General features: G+C 41.3%; 1 protein-coding gene across 2 annotated transcripts in view; it reads right to left on the bottom strand.

Moving 5' to 3' along the window:
• The window catches only part of EP300 (EP300 lysine acetyltransferase), a 65318-nt gene that overhangs the window by 26008 nt on the left and 24581 nt on the right, over positions 1-14729 (bottom strand). Inside the window, exons 3-13 of one of the 2 annotated variants that reach the window (XM_075499946.1) lie at positions 13766-13942; positions 11307-11592; positions 10402-10515; positions 9249-9485; positions 6526-6619; positions 5684-5818; positions 5133-5250; positions 4443-4617; positions 2240-2317; positions 1258-1367; positions 614-769 (exon numbers count right to left, since the gene is read on the bottom strand). In XM_075499946.1, the coding sequence (XP_075356061.1) occupies positions 614-769; positions 1258-1367; positions 2240-2317; positions 4443-4617; positions 5133-5250; positions 5684-5818; positions 6526-6619; positions 9249-9485; positions 10402-10515; positions 11307-11592; positions 13766-13942 (1680 nt within the window). The remainder of the gene's footprint in view (positions 1-613; positions 770-1257; positions 1368-2239; positions 2318-4442; positions 4618-5132; positions 5251-5683; positions 5819-6525; positions 6620-9248; positions 9486-10401; positions 10516-11306; positions 11593-13765; positions 13943-14729) is intronic. The other variant, XM_075499955.1, reaches the window with a different exon arrangement.

A 14729-nucleotide genomic window follows, 5' to 3' on the forward strand; every position in this document is an offset into this window, starting at 1 on the left:
TTACAAAAAAATTGTATTGGTCAAGGAAAAAAGCTGTCACTCCACAATAATCTTGCCTGCAAACTAGGAAGAAGCATCAACGAGAAGCAAACTGACGTTCCCTACTTCTTCCTGGCCTGAAAGGTTCTTGCTGAAAAGGGAGAGGGAAAGGACAGAAAGGAAACTGCTGGACTGTAAGTTCAGATCTTTAGTAGTGATATCCCTCCTATCCCCAAAAGTCAGTTAACACAAATTGGTCCTGGATAGACATGCCTTTTTATGACTTATTCTTCTGCGATCTCTTAATTTCTTAGGCTCTGCTGCCTCGCTGTTAAACAAGAAATTAACTACTGCATGCTGAGTAACAATTTCTTCTTTGCTCCATAAAACCAAACTTAAAAAAATTCTTCTGTCACACTTAAAACTTAAGCCTGAGAACAAGCCAACAATGTTTCACCCTTGCCAGTCCCAGTGCTACATCAGGAAAATGCAGAATCTCAATAAATCAATTCAGTTGACTATAATTCCAAAAGCATCTTGAAAAAAGAAGTTCTCCTCCATTACTACTAACTGAACAATGAAACCAGTATATGACAGAGCCCACTGACACCGCTTCCAGAAATCAGAAACTTACTTGAGAAACTGGTGTCTGATTGCCAGGCTGAGTCATAGGCATGCTCGCTGTGTTCATTCCTGGGGAAGAAGCAGGGAACTGAGTCTGTTGCAGAAACTGATTCTGACCAGAAGGTTGGCCAACTCCTGGCTGCTGCATACGTGCAGGAAATCCCAACTGTTAGAAAAAAAAGGAACTCATTTCGCACAATATACATACACCTCCATAACATTTTACAAAAACCATTTATCTTGCTGCAGAAATTCATGCTTGCCGCTTATCTGTAGGGTAAAATATGGAAAGCCTGCTTATAGCTCCCTCTCAAAAGACAGAAATTATGATGATTTCCCTTGTAAGCTAAGGAAAAGGATATTGATTTCAGATTGGGACTGTGACTTAAGATTTATCTTGTTCCTTCTTTTAAGGATGCAACAGCACAAAAAGCCACTTAAGTTTAATTTTTAGGCAATTTTTACCACCAAGATGTAAGGGCTTACCATAGACCAAACAAATTTTTCAGTGGAGATGCAAAAGGAGGAACCAAAGGGTCAAGAGAATGAAGAAATAATGCTTGATTTTTAAATTTTCTTTATTTATATTAAGGAAACCACAGCCAACAGAAGCAAACCTGCGAGCTCAACAGCCTGGATGAAGTGCACACTGACCTGGTTCATGGCCCCAGCCTGGCTTAGCTGTCCAGGGTGCTGAAGAGGAGGGGTTTGCCGGGGTCCCATCGGTGACAGCTGCATGTTCATCTGGCCAAACTGATTCATTCCTGTGTGTTTGTGCCAAAAAAATACTTATAAACAAAGGCTTGAGTTCTCCTTTGGGCACCATTCAACATTTGGAGAAGAAATGCTGTCAGTTTCTTCCTAATTTTCATTTTCTAGCAACCAGTTTTCAAGCATGCAGTACAATAAAGGAAGTATTTCCTTCTATCAACCAGTTACATGGAACAATTTTAAATATAGTGTCCAAGGTACCATACTCCTTCAGAATACAGACTAGGTTTTTTCCCCCAAAAAGACTTGTTTCCACTAACTGTTATCAAAGCTCTGAAATTTGAGAACTACTGGAGTACATGATAAATAACTAGAAGCGTCATACCAACTGCTGAAGGTCAACTTTCTACACAAAGTTGCATTATCTTAGTTACGTATTAGAAATTCACTTATTGAATCCCAAACTGTATCTTCACTTTCTTAAGTGCTTTGTATGTTGGCTACAATACTTCTTGCATACATAACAAAGGTTCTGCCCCTTCCTTCTGAGCAATAGTTCTCACCATCTTCCCTCTGCCACCAACATGTCTTCATCTAAGCTGCCTAGGCCCACCATGTTTGACTGACCCCACCATCCAATGTTAACACGATCAGAAGTTCCAAAAGCATTGAGTTCTTTATTTAAAAAAGCAAGCAGCTAACATGCAGCTCTTAAATTCACAAGATCACAAAATGCTATTAGAGAGAGATATATAGCTTTTATATATATTATATAGAGTTATGCAAGTATTATACAACATAGATAACTATTTTCTTAATCAAATGAGAAAACTGCAGGTGAAAAGCGTTATCACACTTCAGCAAGAGCAGCCCAATTCCAAGATACCTTCAAAATCACAGTAGCGAATTTTCTTAAAATATTTACCTGGCTGTGCCTGCATGCGATTCATCATCTGGTTTGGCACATTGGCACGTATCAGGGTTGGGTCAGGAAGAGGACCATCTGGAAAAAAAGACATTGGAATAAGATTATGGCATTTAGAAGACCACCAGTTTTATCCACCAAACATTTTAGTGAGAATTACACACTAAAACCCATATGTAAAAAAAAAAAAAAAACAAACCAAAAGTACAGGAACAGTCCAGTAACTCTAAACACTCTTGAAGAGTCCTCAAAGTGTGAAGCAAAACCAGAGACTTCCTTGAAAATATGACCATGTCCCATTGACAGAAATATCCTCTGACTTAGAGTCAGCTTGCAGAAATCGAGGACAAATTTGAAGCGTGTTATCATGGCACAATAATAAACTCAGCAGCTCACGAACATTCCAGACCACAAGAAGGTCTACAGACCACTCTACACTGTAAATGCACCTCTAGATTTAAAACATGATGAAAACTATATGGTTCAGAGTATTTATCAAAGCTCTAAAGTTTGAGAACTACTGGAGTACATGATAAATAGCCAGAAGTGTCACATCTACTGCTGAAGATCAACTTTCTACAGAAGTTACAGCAAATCAAGTCACAGCATCAACCTTCAAGATTCTTTCCTGGATCTTGGTAATGCATCTTGGTAAATCCTGTTCTGACTTCAAGCATAAAAAGACCCAGAACTGGATTTACCAAGATACATTCAAATTTAAGCAGGAGAAAGAGAACTCAGATTAAGATTCTTGTAGCATGTGCCTGGAGCTACTGGATCTTTCTGCAGTGTTAAGGAAAAAAAAACCCACCACCAAACAAAAAAGCCAGGAAGTTTTCTGTCTCCTCAGTTGACTAATTCAAATTTTGACCCTATCTTCTTAGGCAACTTATTACAGTGTCATTGACAGCTATACCTCTGTTCCCATGAAATGTCTTAAGAACTCAATTCTTAACTGTAGAGTTAGCTAAGAACATGCAGGACTGAATGAATTAAGCAGAAAATCCTTTTCTTCTCAGAAGGAAGCTCTCAGGAGAGACACAGGGGTGGTGTGGTGTGTGCTCTAGAAAGTGCATTTGCAGAACTGTTGCACTTAGTTTTAAGAAAGATTATTTCAGTCTCCAGAGCTGTCAGTCCAGAATCACAGACAAAAAAAATAATCTTAAAACAGATTTTGGCTCAAATAGTTAAAAAAATATTACTTTTACAGTTAAATCAGACTAAGGGATGCAATTCTGTTTAGAAATTTACAGTTTAAAATCCTGTATTTCAATTATTTACAGGACTTAACAATACAAGATCACAATGTCAGCAGATGCCTTTCTCCACTTTCTAACTAAAAATATCATCCATAATAATAGTGTTACCTGTTTTTATCTGTCACCCAAATAAAAATACACTAGATACCCGATAGCCTACAGCACTTCGTCCCTTCCTGATGTTGAAAAGAGACATTATACTCTTTAGCAGCATGATAGTTTTGATCTTTAACTCCTCTCCAAAGTCAATTTTATTCTAGTATAAAAATGTATGGTTAGCAGCGAATCTAATAGTAATAATAATCTGTTCAGCATTAGGAAGGTAAATTCAAGTAACAGAACTACTGTGAAACAGAAGACAGTTGCATGGGGAAAAAAGGGAAATCTGGTTTTCATAGCATGCTGGAAAGGCCATTTGTCCGAAAAAACAAATGTGGCATAGAACAAGCACTATCTAAACTTTCAAAGGCTTAAATACCTAAGCAGTCCAATCATAATACTCTCTGTTTAGTAACAACAGTAATAGTGGTGATCATTTTGAACACCATACAACTAAATATTATGAAAATATATTTCTCTCACAGTAACTGAAGTTATCTTTAAATCAATTAATTCTAGAAGTGAATCTAATGAGACTGAAGTTCTATGACATTAAGAATGCAACTTAGTCTCCATTCCATCCACCTTCAAAGTATGTGTAAAGGTTTACAATGTTGCAATTTGTTCAGAAGACTAAATGCTTTTAGATAATCATCATTAATTAATTAACACATAAGCAAGGCAAAGGTTTTGCAAGTACTAATCAACAAAGAGGAGAAAGTTCTATTTAACTTTGAGCAAGCCAGGTACCTGTGAAACAAGAAGGGCAAAATGGTCACAAGCCTACCAAAATGACAGTACAGGATGCCCCTGCACCAGGTAGTCAGTAACCCAACTGTTCTTACTTGCAGACATCCCTGGCTGGGGCTGTCCCATGTTGGGCCCTTGATTCATGGGAGCCTGTGGCATGCCCGGAGCATTTGGGATCATGTTTTGCTTCTGCAGCCTGGTTCTTCGTTTCTCCTCCAACTCCTTCTGAATCTTATAGATCTTCTCAGCTAGCAGGTGATAGTACTCCGCCTGTTGGGGAGGAATACAAGTCAGGAAAGGAGATGACACACACATTAAGTAAAGGCAACAGGTCCCAGTGATCCAAGCTTGGAAAACAGCCTTCCACACACACATTTCGGCTTGGGTGGGAGTAGCTCTCCCTTTGCAGGGGCTGCCGGGCAGACAGGAGGGCAAAAAGGTGCACTGCTCAGGGCATTGCTGGCAACCATTAGGCCAACATCGGACATTTCTCTTCTCATGTCCAACACTTCTTTGGGAGAATCACAGTGAAGAGCTTCATGCTGCCTTCAGGGAATCCTGAGAAGTCTCAGGCACAGCACATCCTGACAGGCACCACCCCAACTCCTGGCACACCCAGGCAGAAGCTTGCAGCTGGCTGGTTCCTAGACCCCATCCAATAGCCCCTGAACACACACTTCCTCAGCCTGGGACTCTCATCTGTGCTTTTGCTCTTCTTCCTCCCTTATTACTATGGGATCGAGGCAGACACACATACGACTGGATGACAGAGGATGGCATCTCACCCTGCTGTTTGCTGATTCATACATATCCCCTTCTACTTTCCGAGCATAAGCCACCAGATTCTCCATACGCCGATCCTTCAGTGCTGCAGGGTCAGGAGTAGGAAATATGGCTTGGACTCTGGGGGGGAGGCAGGAAGAAAAAATAATTAAAAAAACCCACAAACAAAAAAAGGCACACAAGTGATTAGCATATCCCCAGACTGGGACATCAGCACTAACCCGAGCAATCTGAACACAAAGCAGCAAGCAAATCTTCCGACACACTGCAGCACTGCTACTGCTTGCAGGGGACACTACACCCATATAGATGGCTTGATTACAGAGTGGGACACTTCCAATACAACAGCCCCAAACCAGAAGTTGAAGCTCCATTAACAGCCAAGAAAGCAAGAACACACCTTTCAGGCTCCTGCTTTCCCTTCTCACAAACCTTGACAAAACTCACACCCTGACCCCGTGGTTTTGGAAGCCGCGCTTCCTCCTGCCCCACACATACACCTCAGAGGCAGCAACTCACCCAACAGGAGACTGTTTCGGTATTAGCTACTCACAATTTATGAACAAGGTGGTTTCGGAGATCCTGAGTAATGTCTTCATGCCACTGCTTTCGAATTCCAGTATTGGATGGTTGAGCTGTTGGCATGGCTCCCAAACTGGCAACGTTGGCGCTTTCACTCATCATGGGGCTTCAAAAACAGAGCAAGAATTGAGGGCAAAACTCTAGCCCAAGCTTAGTCATCTTACAGTCATAGCCTCTTTTAGGCTAATGTTAGGACAAAGTGCTAGTTCAGCCATTCCCTAATCAATGGACAAACTCTGCAGAAATAGCTGCACAGACACCAAAACAATGCTGTGAAAGAGTACATGCTGTCCTACCCAAGGATTTGGAAAACTGTAACAAAAGCTACAAAATCCAAAGGGAGAGACAGCCATCAATGGAATTTACCCCACTGTTTATGCAAGAAGTGGCATGAGATTATTAGGCACAAGGATTGCTTTTACACACCAGTGCATAACTTGCCCCTTACTCCCACTGCAGCTCAATGGCAGGTTTGTGGTACGCCACCCTGATCAGTAAATGCACTGGAGCTTCAGATCTGCCCAGATACTAAAGCAGATAATGCCTGTAACCTCTGTGGCCTAAAAAAGTCAGTTTCCAAGTAGTGACAAAGTTAAAATGGACACCAAGACCTATAGAAAGGATAAGAACAAAGGCATCACAACTACGAGGCTTCTTTTCCAACTGTCCTTTAGCAGCAAGCATCCGTTAGTCCCTCCCAGTATAAGCATGCAATATCCTTAGTGTACCCCCTTCCATCTCATTTGTTATGAGCAATCATCAGCATTTGCAGCTGAACAAAATCATTGGGGTGCAAAGGATAATTCAACTTACTTTTGCGAATTCATGGTTGAATGTAACATTGAGTCAGGCAGCAGATTAGGGGTTTGAACCCCTACTCCTCCATTCACTCCCATTGGATTTGCACCTAGAAAACAGAAGAATAAGTATTCTTAAATGAACAGCCCAATTGTGCAAAATCAGTAATTGCTCAGCAATAACAAGGATTTAGACTTTCAAGTACTTTGAATTCTGTGAAGGGAGTTTAATTAACAGTTGCTCTATTCACCCTCACCTTACAAACTTAGAAAAAGTCTGAGACACAACACTGGTGACCTCCAAGTGAAGCATCACACCACATTGATCTTCTGCACATCTTCCTGAACTTCTCAACAAACAAGCAATTTCAATTTGCTGTAAACACTATGTACCATAGTCCTTTTCTGTGACTCCCTAACGAAAGATTCAGCATTACCAACCAATTCTGGTTTTTTGTTTAGAAGTGGTTTGGGGTTTTTTTGTCATTCAAGGGCTTAGAATATGTATTCACAAAGGCTTCAAAAACTTAAAACATCAGCTACCACCTACATCTGACAAGGTCCCCTCTGACCCACTCCATATTTAAGGATCCTACAACTAACTCCAATGTTTGTACTAAGAAGGAAAATCTGACAATCCTTTGCAGGAAAAACCTCTAGCAATTTGTTATGTACCAAAACCTGCTTTTCTGAATCACAGCAGATCTCAATCACCATTAAAAAATTGCCTATTTTCTTCACACACTACAGTTAAGACTCAAATAGTGAAGAAAAATACAGCATACTTCTGTCTGGAACTTCTGAATAGATCACTTTATGAAGTTGTGAGAGCAGCATAAAGCCATTACCAAGCTTCACATGTATTTAGGACATCTGAATCCTACAGAATCTCTATTTCAAGCAAAATTAGACACTGCATACAAGAGAAATCCACTAAAATGAAGTGTATCAAGTCTAATACATACCTCTACTATCACAACCAAGTTTTTAACAGACTTCATAAAGCTGCCTCCAGCCTCCCCTCCCTTAGTCACTCTTCTCTCCTTCCCAGATTCACTTTGCCATCTGAGAGCAAGCTGATGTAGAAGACAACTGTGAACCTTTGCCTTAATTCTCCCTTTTCAACTGCCAAAACCAATAATTTGTTTGATTTACTCAGGATTGCACCTCTTCACATTGCAGTCCTCACCAAATCCTGCTGTTTCTCCTAAACTAGCCCTGTTGTCATGTAGGCCATGATCTGATGATTACTATCTCACTTGTTGTAATTCCCTCCCTAGCCACTTGCTCCTAATAATGAAACAATAGTCAAAAGTCTACACTCTCCATGCTTGTCCTTTCTACATGAAGCTGCAGTTCTTCACTCTCCAAGAGCTTTTCAATCCCATCTCATTGGATTTTCTTATCAGTGCTACAAGGAGTGCCCATTAAGAATGCACAGGCCAAACTCCATGTCTATAAATAAATAAAAAAACCCAGAACATTTTGCTTCAGAAAAATTTATAACACATTCCTTTCAACCTTTCAAGGCCCTCACTATAACATTTTGGGGCTTCTAGAAATTCATCTATTTGTAAAACACTCTAATGCACAGTAGAAAACCGTATTATTTTAATGTAATTGTTCTAAGACTAAGACTAAGCTCTCAGGATCTTCCCCCCTCCTTTTTTGAAAAAGGCTTTACACACTGGAAGGCAAAGTTTTAGCAGTACACAGGTCACATGCAACCTGTGAGGACCAGTCATCTCATTAACAAGTCTACTCTACCCAATAGCCTTTTCCCAAGTAACTCAGGAGTAGCATATCCTTCGGTGCAAAACCAGCACAAACTGCAACCTGCAACCAATTCTACTTTCCTCTGCAATCTCTCAGGTCCTTTCCCATGGCATTCTTGTGCACTCATTCCGTACGTGAGCTTGTCATGGGGCATATAGGCAGGATCACTGCAATCCCTTACAAGCTTGTGACAAATCTCTACCAGCCCGTCTTTCCTCTTTTGCATTAAAAAAAAAAAAAAAACAAACCACCAAACACCTCTACGTAAGCAACTCAAGCAAAGAGCTGGAGGTGAGAAAGATTCCTGTCATATAATCTCAAATTATCAAAATTAGATTTGATGGTTAAAGGTTACTTCATTTGACACCAATGATAACCAGGTTAGAATTCACTACACTTCAAATAAAAATTCTTACGTAGTCTTCTGTGATTTTGCAATAAGCCACCCAGACAGTTTACAGTTATGTGAGTCCACGTGACAGGATTCAGAGAGAAAGCCTGTTATTTAGTACTTTTCATTTTTAAAACAAACATTACATATCTGAGATACAACCGTAAAATGCTGCAGTCTGAGTGACAAGGAAGTACACTTGAATACAGACATTCCAATCCATGCATTTCCAATTAAAAACTCATAAAGAGCCCAGAACTCACATTACAGTACAATTATAAAGCTACAAAACAACATTAAATAAAATGCTTTTGGAAATTGGTTCTCAAAAAAATTTTTTTCTGAAGAAAATACTTTTCCCAGAGAACCTGTTTTCCAAGAGAAAGCATCTGGGTCCTCTCATGTTCCTGTTCCACTGAGTAGCTTGCTATCTCAAGTCTAAAATATTGCAAAGCCATACCTTTTGGACATTAACGAGCAGTATTAAGCTAGCAGGTTAAGAAAATTTACATTAGATATAGCATGGGAAAGTTGCCTGTAGTTTGTATTTTAACACTAACAGATAAACTTACTCATAGGATTCATAGGGCGCAGACCCTGGGGTGACTGTCCTTGTTGCTGATTCTTCACTTGAGCCTGGGGCTGTGTCTGCATTTGGTTCCCTTGATAGGTCAATCCAAGGGCTGCGTAGGCTCTCTCGATGGAGCTGGGGTCTATCTGACTGGTAGTGTTTATGCTGGGTGTTGTCTGCTGCCCCACGCCTACAGAGCCAGTATTTGCAAGTCCTACTGCAGCTCCGCCCAACAGTGCTGGAAAAGACATACCAAGTTAATAAGGACAGCAGGAGGTAGCCAAAGAGGTCCGCTAAACAGGGAAAGAACATAAAGAGTGTGCTGTCTGTTCAGAACTAAAACATCTCCTTCTAGGAGCATGCAGAGAAGAGACCAGGTCTGGAAAACCTGTCATGAAACAGGGAGACAAGTTTTTACCCAACCAGCCATTCCAACAACATACTGCTTTCCCTTTGAGCTGCTGAGACGAAATCCACTCTAAGTATTTAGGACACACCTGTTTGCTTCAAACTGAAAACAGAGGCACACCATGTCTCAGAGGCTAAAGGCAGAAGGGTACCTACTCTTCAGCAGCCACTGTGATGCCTTTTTTTTTTTTTAATTTTCTTAAAACAAGAAATTTCTCAGCTCACATTAGTCATGAGAAGAGCCCAAATCAACATTAAGAAAAGAGAAAGGAAAAAAACCATACAGGTAACTGACAAAATCTTGCCAAAGATTTTGGCAGGAAAACCAATGGGGACACAAAAAGAAGGGGGAAGAGACATCTGATGCAAACAAAGGATGAAGACAGAACCAAATATCATCAGGGCTGAAGTGACACAACCCTCTGTATGTGTGCACATCTGTCTCCAGAACCTGGCCAGCTGGAAGAGGTGGTAGTACAAAGCCAATCACTTGGTTGAGAGTGCTATGACTTGTTCACTCTTACCACTCTCCCGCTAGGAAAATCATCCAATGAAGTTAGAAAGCTTCCATAAACACTAGCTAGCAGAGACAGAAAAATACTCTGCGACTCTAAAGCAAGAGGAAAATCATATTGCATATTCCCAAGTTCAAGAGCATCACCACTATCACCTGGGTGCAAGAAAGTTTAACTCCCAACATGCATTTTATGGTTTATCCAATACACAGAATTCCCCAGTAGACTTACATTGTTGATTTCTTTTGTCCCCAGCATTTTTGAGAGGCAAACATACAGGACAGTCATGTCTCGTACAATTCTTCCAGTGCGAGATGATTTGTCGGGAAGACGCGCAATGTGCCACTGAGGAAGCAAGGGGAATGAAAAACTTTTACAAACTACTGCCAGTATCTCCACATGGTCAACACAAACTGGGTAAGGAGCAACTACTTCTCTCAGAGCACACATCTTTAGCAACACAGGTCAGTAAAGTATTCCATGAAACAGTTCAGCACTAACTAGCCCTGAAAACGTAGCTAGATTTCTTCAAGTACTATTGGCTCAACTAAAGCTTACCTGAAAGCTGTTATACACCCAAGCCTATGTCTCCCTGGCTTGAAGGATAACACCATATACATCAGGCATCAGGCAGACTGTATCAAGCAACTGAGATGCCAGCAACTGGCACGCCAGCAATTGGCACAACCCAGATGAGCCCAGGCTACCAAAAAGGTAGCATACATTTTCTTTGGCTACTAGGATAGACCGAGTTCACCAGTGCCAGTAGCAGCTTAATTCCTGGCTAGCTATGGCTCGAGATTTGTCTCTTCTGTTTAATGGAGACAGGTAGACTTACTTGCAGATTCCTGCTTTGCATCTGCCCTTATCAGAAGGCAGCATCCAAAAGATCTTACAGTGAGTTACGAAGTTAAGCAAAAGATTTTCACTCACCTCTTTGTGCTATCTTGTCCCCTCTAACTTGCCTAAACTTCAAAGGCTCAGAAGAAGTTTATGATTTCCACTCTTAAGGGGACAGATAGGTAAAAAAAAAAATTCTACTTCCCAAGCCACCCACTAGTTCTCCATCTCTTTCTAAGAGCCCTTCTTGTCCTGCAAATGTTGACCACATCTATATAACCCACTCCTCCACTTACCCTGGCAAGACTTGCCAGCTTGACAATGTGTCATGTGGTTCAGGACATTCTTCATGGTTCGGCAATGAGGGAGGTTGCACTGTCGCACCTCCCCGTTGGCCTGTTCTCGCCGCTGACACTTGTGAGCATGTAAGAGGAGAACTAGTTGCTGCTGAATGAGTTTGCGTTTTTCTGGATCTGCTGTTGGTGCTCCAGACCCCATTCCTTGAGAAGCTGTTGGCCCCATTCCAGCTTGCTGAACTTGTGGAGCCTGCTGCTGGCCCTGAAGAAGGTGGAAAGGAAATTCCTGGAAATAAATCTATTTTTGAGAATAATCCATTTAACAAGTAACCAACAACAACAAAATCAAAGAAGAGAAACAACTACTACATTCTGTGATGAAGGGAATAGCCCACCTATCTGTAGTTCTGGATGACTCATATTAAATATACCCCTTAGCAACAGTCCTGGCAATAATTCTCTTGCCAGCCACAATTTCTTCCCCATATCACTCTCCTAGTCCTAGCTCTTGCCTTATCAAAGACCAGCAAAACTCTGCACATGCTCACAGGATAATTTTCGGTGCTAGACCAACCAGAAAATATTAACAGCAGTGAGACCTCAAAATCTCCTCCTCATTTTGGAGGCTAGAAAGTTGCATCCACAATTCTTGCATTAATGGAAGAAAGCACCTTTTAGAGTGAGTAGAGTTTTCTCTCTATTTCAGTATAAGGTGCCTCAGTTTGACTGTTCCTAGAAAAGGAGAGTGAAGGGGAAGTTCTGGGAACCTTTTTCCATTGGGGAAACTTGCACATAGGCATTCAAAACAAGGCTCTCCTAGTCTCTGCTAGAGATGAAGCACAACTTCAGGATAATACATGCCACAGAACTAATGTCAAGTATCGCAGCATCTAGTACTTCTTCTGTACTCCTGTTTATTTCTTCAGACTTCTTCGTATTTCTTCCAGGTGACATTGGAGGAGTACTCAGCAAAGAAGAGAGGCTGAGGGACTCTATGTTGCTTGTATCACTTCAGTTCAACAGCCTTCAGTTTCTAACAGACTCTTCACAGAGGGTTTTAGAGGATGTTTCTGGAGATCTCCCAATTTTTAGAGCTCAGCTACCTGCATTCCTAAACCCAGTTCTCCCATAGCTCTTCAATACTAGTATTAACCTTCCATTTTACAAGGAGACTTCACCAATTGCTCAGTCCCCTCAGGGTTTGTATATGTTCCAACATGACTTAACTACCTTGTTTGCAGCCTGTCATTCTAAACGACAACTGAGATAGCAGCAACTTTTCATTCCTTTTCATTCAGCTGGGTAGCAGTTCAACTTCAAGAGAGTTATATACTCTGCACTGAATACAAGCTTGACAGCTAGGGTTCTGAACAGTAAGTTCTGGCTGCTTCTTGATTGGTTCATACAACCAACTGGTTTGCTAGACTTCCAATGTTTCATGCTCAACTTAAAAAACATTAAATAAAACTCACAGGATTGAGCTCTTTTTAATTCAAAGGTACAAAAGTTACCTGAAAATGGTTTTTCAGCAACAGTTACTAAGATCAAGAGACTGACCTTCCTGGGGGGTGGGGGAGATGGAATGTGAAGCAGGGAGAAACACCAGCTATATTCAGAAATGTAAATTTGTTTCCCAAATTCAAAAATATACATAGGGGGAAAAAAGGCAGGACATGTTGCATGTCATACCCCTAACCAATTTAAGCTTCTAAAATAATGAGGCAAAAACATTCAGCCACCAGTGTTAAGCTCAAGCTAGAGAACCTAATGTTCAGGCCTGTCATTTATAAGCTTGGGACATCCACTTTTTGGCCATCCACTTTTCCTACCACTCTTACTTCCCCTTTCCTTAAATCCTGCTGCAATAACAGTGTGGGGGGTGAAAGGGGAAGGCAACAGGGCTACTACAGCAACAACTGCCAAGGAACCTCCAGCATCAGGACTGTTGTGTGTGTTCACATCATTCAGAACAGGAACGAATGCATAACTGGGGCTTCTAAGCCGTATCATACGTAATACCTGTTTTAGAAGAGATACTTCTCTCTCCCAAAAGCATCAGTGAGTACAAGCAGGAAAACAAGCCTCAAGACAAAGCTACACCAAGGAGAAGTGGCCCAATACACCAACCACAGAAGAAAGGATGGGAGAGGAGAGCAAAGGTGTCCAAATAGGTGGCAAAGTTCACTCCAGTTAGGGAGCTCCATTTAATTTTCTCTGCTAACAGGGTTTGAAGGATGAAGAGCGGAGGTGCAGCTTATCAACAGAGAAAGCACAACTCAGCCCTCTCCTTCATATTAGCCTTTTCAGGAGTTGAAGCAAGCGCATTATGTTTGGATTCAGAGCATGCATTCACACTGGGTATGACAACTGCAAAAACTTGTAACATGGCAACACCAGAGCATATTTCTCCACTTTGGTCTGCTATGACATTTTCTGGAGACAACTTTCATTCTACTTACCATGTTAGGCATTCCTGCCCCAGGAACTGGCTTCTTGTCCATTGGGAACTGTGGTAAGCTATTCTGCAGTCCAGCTTTATTCTGCATCTGAGGCCCAAGTCCACTGGCTCCGATCTGCTGCCCGGTATTCTGACTATATGGCTGGCCGTAAGGGCTGGGATTGCTCATCATTCCCATCTAGGAATTAAAATGGTAAGATGTTCAAGTAAAATAGCTCAAGTTCACAATGTAAAAGGCAAATGAATACTTCAGAGAAGCAAGAGTGATCACAGCCACAACCAGCTGCAATGCAATACTGATCCACATGCTTCCCCTCCTCCCTTACGTGCATGTATTTTACCCATCACACAACATTAACTCCTCAACCAGACAGTTCCTATAAACAGAGTGAGGCCAGTTACCAACTTACCAACCCTTGAGGTCAGTCTGGTCAGAACTGTCCTGACTGTTTCTTTATAAAATATTTTTTTCAACAGATTTCTCATTTCAGCTTTCCCAATCACAAATTTCTACCATGGACTATATAACTTACAAGTCTGGAAGAATTTTTCTGCTTCCTGCATCTCTGCAGACTCCAAATGGAGACAAATACCACCTTCATTCATATCAGCAGGGTTTATCCCAAAAACCTCCTACCCAACTGTCAGCACTCCCACAGCTCCTCTCCAGACAGCCCTAACGATGCATGTCTGCATTTTCAGTACACAACCGAATTCAATTTAAGAACACACCATAGGCATAGGTAACACCACACACAGTCACACAGGCACAGCAACTCGTTTGCAGTGAGCGGTACTAGAGGTCAAAGGAGATAGTAGGAAGGAACTCTGCAAACAAAACAAAGCTAGTGAACCATTCATCCATAAGGGAAGTAGATTCATATTTCACACAAGCGATATGCTCCTTTCTGCAATATGCATTGCCTATTTGCATATTCAACAGTTTTAGCATACCAGAATATACC

The sequence above is a fragment of the Mycteria americana genome, chromosome 1 (genome assembly GCF_035582795.1).
Source record: "Mycteria americana isolate JAX WOST 10 ecotype Jacksonville Zoo and Gardens chromosome 1, USCA_MyAme_1.0, whole genome shotgun sequence".
Classification (NCBI taxonomy): Eukaryota; Metazoa; Chordata; class Aves; order Ciconiiformes; family Ciconiidae; genus Mycteria; species Mycteria americana.